Raw genomic sequence first — 3,382 nt, forward strand, 5'->3', positions numbered from 1 at the left:
CCTGCTGAAGCAACATCAGAAATCCTAATCCTGTCCAGGGAAAAGATCCAGAATGACAACTTTAATTCTGCAGAAGACAGCAGGGAGGAAGGAGCCTTCAGTTTTGCCTCAGCAAAGCCAGAACAAGACCAAAAAGTGAAGCAGGCTCACCTAGGCATGCTTGCTCCAGACCCCAGCTCAGGGAGCCTCTCCCTTTCTCATTAGAAGCAAGAGAAAAGTTTCCAAACAGATGCAGAAGGCCCCACTGCACAGCACTTGGATCTATACCCATCTAGATTTACACCTGCAGAGTGGCCCAGCAGTATTACTTCTTTCAAAAGAAGTTCATCTCCCACATGCACAATGCTTCCTTGATTCAGACACCTGCTGATCTCTCATACTAAGAAGCCTCAATCCAGCCTTGCCCATAACTCCCACCTGGGAAGCAGCCTGTGTTTCCAGACACTGTGCTTTGAAGTGTCAGGGCTTTTAATATTTGGAAGCAATGCTTGAATGTTATGACAGCCTTACAGGCATTCATTGATTGAAGGAACTCATCCCACACAGAACCAAGGCCTTCTTTCTGTTTGTCCATGAGCACCCTCTGGTCCCAAGAGGAACAGAAAGGCCTGAACAAAGCAATGCACCTACTGGTCAGGAAGGCAGGCCTCAGCCACCCCAGCACACTGCAACTGGTCCTTCCTGGCCACTTGTGGGAATAACCCAACAGCTGAGGGACAGGCTGACACCCAGGCCTTCCCTTCAGCAAAGCTGCACCACTAATTCACATCCTTTTTCCACCTTCAGGCATGGCAGGGACACACAGCTTGCCCCTGAACCCCCAGCACTAGGCAGACACAAGCCCCCTGACAGCTCAGCCACATCCCCAGCTGCTGCATCCACTCACATGTGGGTCATTCTTCTCAGTTGCCAGTTTGTGCAGCTCCAGCAGTGACTGGTTCACATTCTTCTCCAGGTGCAGGGCACACTCCATTGCAGTCAGGCCATTCTCCCAATCATCACGGTCTGGTTTCTACAAGGGGAAGAGCACACAACTCTGTTTTAAGTACCCACAGAGCATCAGGGAGCAAAGTCTTCCAGACCAGTCTCAAAGCCTCTCTTTAGACCAAGTTCAGGCATTTAGGTATCTTTTAAAACTTGGTGGACACAGTGCACATCCTGAACAGGACTGAATGCACAGACTGGTCCCCATGCCCATGGTTCTCCTCATATTGTGTTCTCCAAACTCCTGTAGGCAAGAAAACTACAATGTACTGTCTTTCCCCTCCTGTTACAACCTAATGGCTTAAACATGTCACTCTATGAGCAGGCAATGGGAAGGATCTCAGAAATGAAGCAGCTGAGACACCAGTGCAGGCAGATCTAGTCCTCAGCTCAGAGCTGCCTGGTGTTTACAAGTACTCAGATTTACTGGTAAACAAAGGAATTCTTGTCAAGTGCCCATCACTTGCTGTGTTTGCTCTTCTCTCCCACAAAGAGCTCATGCACTAAACTGCCCCCACAGTACTGCTTACTTTCTGCTGTGCCAAATGATGTAATTAAAGTGACTTCAAGAAAACATTGCTATAAGATCTTGCAGTGAGCCATAACAAGCCATTGCAAACTGGACATTTCATATTGCCCTGGCAAGAGACTCAAGAGTTCTCTAGAAACCAGCGTGGAGAACAGAGAAGCTCTTGCCATTAAATTGAAGGAGCCTGGAAACAGAACAAGAGTCTAGATCTGCAATTAGATAGGACAAGGACCAGCTCCACTCCTCACCTTGATGTCCTGCAGGAAGATGCGCCCACCCCTCTGGTTCTGCAGCTTCATCAGCTTCTCAGCATGCTCACGCTCCTCGTGGGACTGATGCAGGAAGTACTTGGCAAAGTTTTTCAGGGCCACATCGTCCCGGTCAAAGTAGTAGGACTGAAAAAAGGAGTTGATAAGCTCAAAACCCCGAGCCTCACACAGCCAAGTCCACACTGTGACTTCAGACACCCTCCTATCAGCCCTGCTCCCAGATGGCGGGAGGCCAAGCTCAGGCTGGTAGCAGCACAAGGGCAGCAGGGCAGGGTGGCAAAGCTCTGCCCTTCGTGGCAAGTTCCATTTTGCTGACTAGGACTAAGCTTTAACCTGTGCCCCTTCACAAATACATGGTTCAGTTTTCCAAGACACACAAAAGAAACTCCCCACAAAGGTACCATTTCAAACACAGCAGACTTGAAAAGCCTCTTTCAAGAAGAAAAAGTTCTCCCTGCTCCCTTGGTTTGCCCGGGTTTGTTTACAATGTTTGTAAGTCAAAGTTCTGACTTGCAATAGACCTTAAAGGTGGCCAAGAACTTGAAGTACTTTTGCAACAAAGTTCTCATGCTTCCCATGGCTTATCAGGGATTAGATTAAGAAATACACTTTCTACTTATGGGGGGAAAAAAAAAATTGTATCTCATTTCAAAGACAAGATGACAAAAGAAACTGAAAATACATATTCAAACTGCAAATACAAGGTCATGTTTTTTGAAAGAAAAAAACCAAACTGTAACAGCAGTTAGAAGCCATCACACAGCTTGTTTGTTCAGGATTCAATGGAAAGCTTTGTGTCAACTGCCCAGTTATTTACCAAACTACCACAGAATTTTCTGCTCTTAAGCCAGCAGCTTGGAGGTTCAAGACAAGACACTGGTGCTTGTGGACCACTACCCTTCAACAACACAATCACACTCAGCTTGTAGCTGAGGTGCAGACCTTCACAGTCATGCAAAAACAAGCTGTGAAGTTCCACACCTACATGCCACAACATACTAGTGTCACTGGGAGGTCTCGAGTTACCTGCACGTCCAAAGCAGTAAAGATTGCTGCACAGAGGTCAAGAGCAGCTGCTTGGACCCAATTCACTCATCCCAGCTACGGCTAAAACTGGAGTCTCATGCCAAATGAGACATGTAAGCACAGGGCCAAGGAAACCACCGATTCCTACTAATTCACTTTGTAGTGAATTAAAAAACAGTAGTGAAAAAAAAACAACACCTTGCCCCAGAGACAAGAACGCCCGTGGGAAAGGTGCCAATCGCTTCGTCAGTCAACTCCTGCCACCCATCCATCCAGCCCAGCCCCAAGGGCAGAGCCGCCTGGAAGCTGCTGAGCTGTGCTGATAACCAGCCCGCCAAGGGCAAGGGACAGAGCGGTTAACGTGTAACCCAAGTTCGACACCGAGATAAAAGGTCTCACCTAGGGAAAACAAGCGCCCGCCCGCCCCACCCCCCGGGGGAAAGCCGAGAACAGCTCGGAGGCAGCGGGGGGAGGAGGAGGAAGACAAGGAGGAGGAAGGGAAGGAGGAACGCGGCTGCGCCCGCAGGCACCGCCCGGCTCTCAGGAACCCCCTCCCCACCAGCGACCCCCCCCC

The 3,382-nt window shown here is 49.1% G+C and overlaps 1 protein-coding gene across 1 annotated transcript in view; it reads right to left on the reverse strand.

Annotated features, from left to right (window-relative positions):
• Positions 1-1,908, reverse strand: part of FTH1 (ferritin, heavy polypeptide 1) — a gene marked incomplete at its 5' end in the record, with an annotated part of 2,504 nt that extends 596 nt beyond the window's left edge. Inside the window, 2 exons of the mRNA XM_010007458.1 lie at positions 887-1,012; positions 1,762-1,908. Coding sequence (XP_010005760.1) covers positions 887-1,012; positions 1,762-1,908 — 273 coding nt within the window. The remainder of the gene's footprint in view (positions 1-886; positions 1,013-1,761) is intronic.
• Between the last annotated feature and the right edge of the window lie 1,474 nt (positions 1,909-3,382).

This window comes from Chaetura pelagica, unplaced genomic scaffold (assembly GCF_000747805.2).
Source record: "Chaetura pelagica isolate M959 unplaced genomic scaffold, ChaPel_1.0 scaffold401, whole genome shotgun sequence".
Taxonomy (NCBI): Eukaryota; Metazoa; Chordata; class Aves; order Apodiformes; family Apodidae; genus Chaetura; species Chaetura pelagica.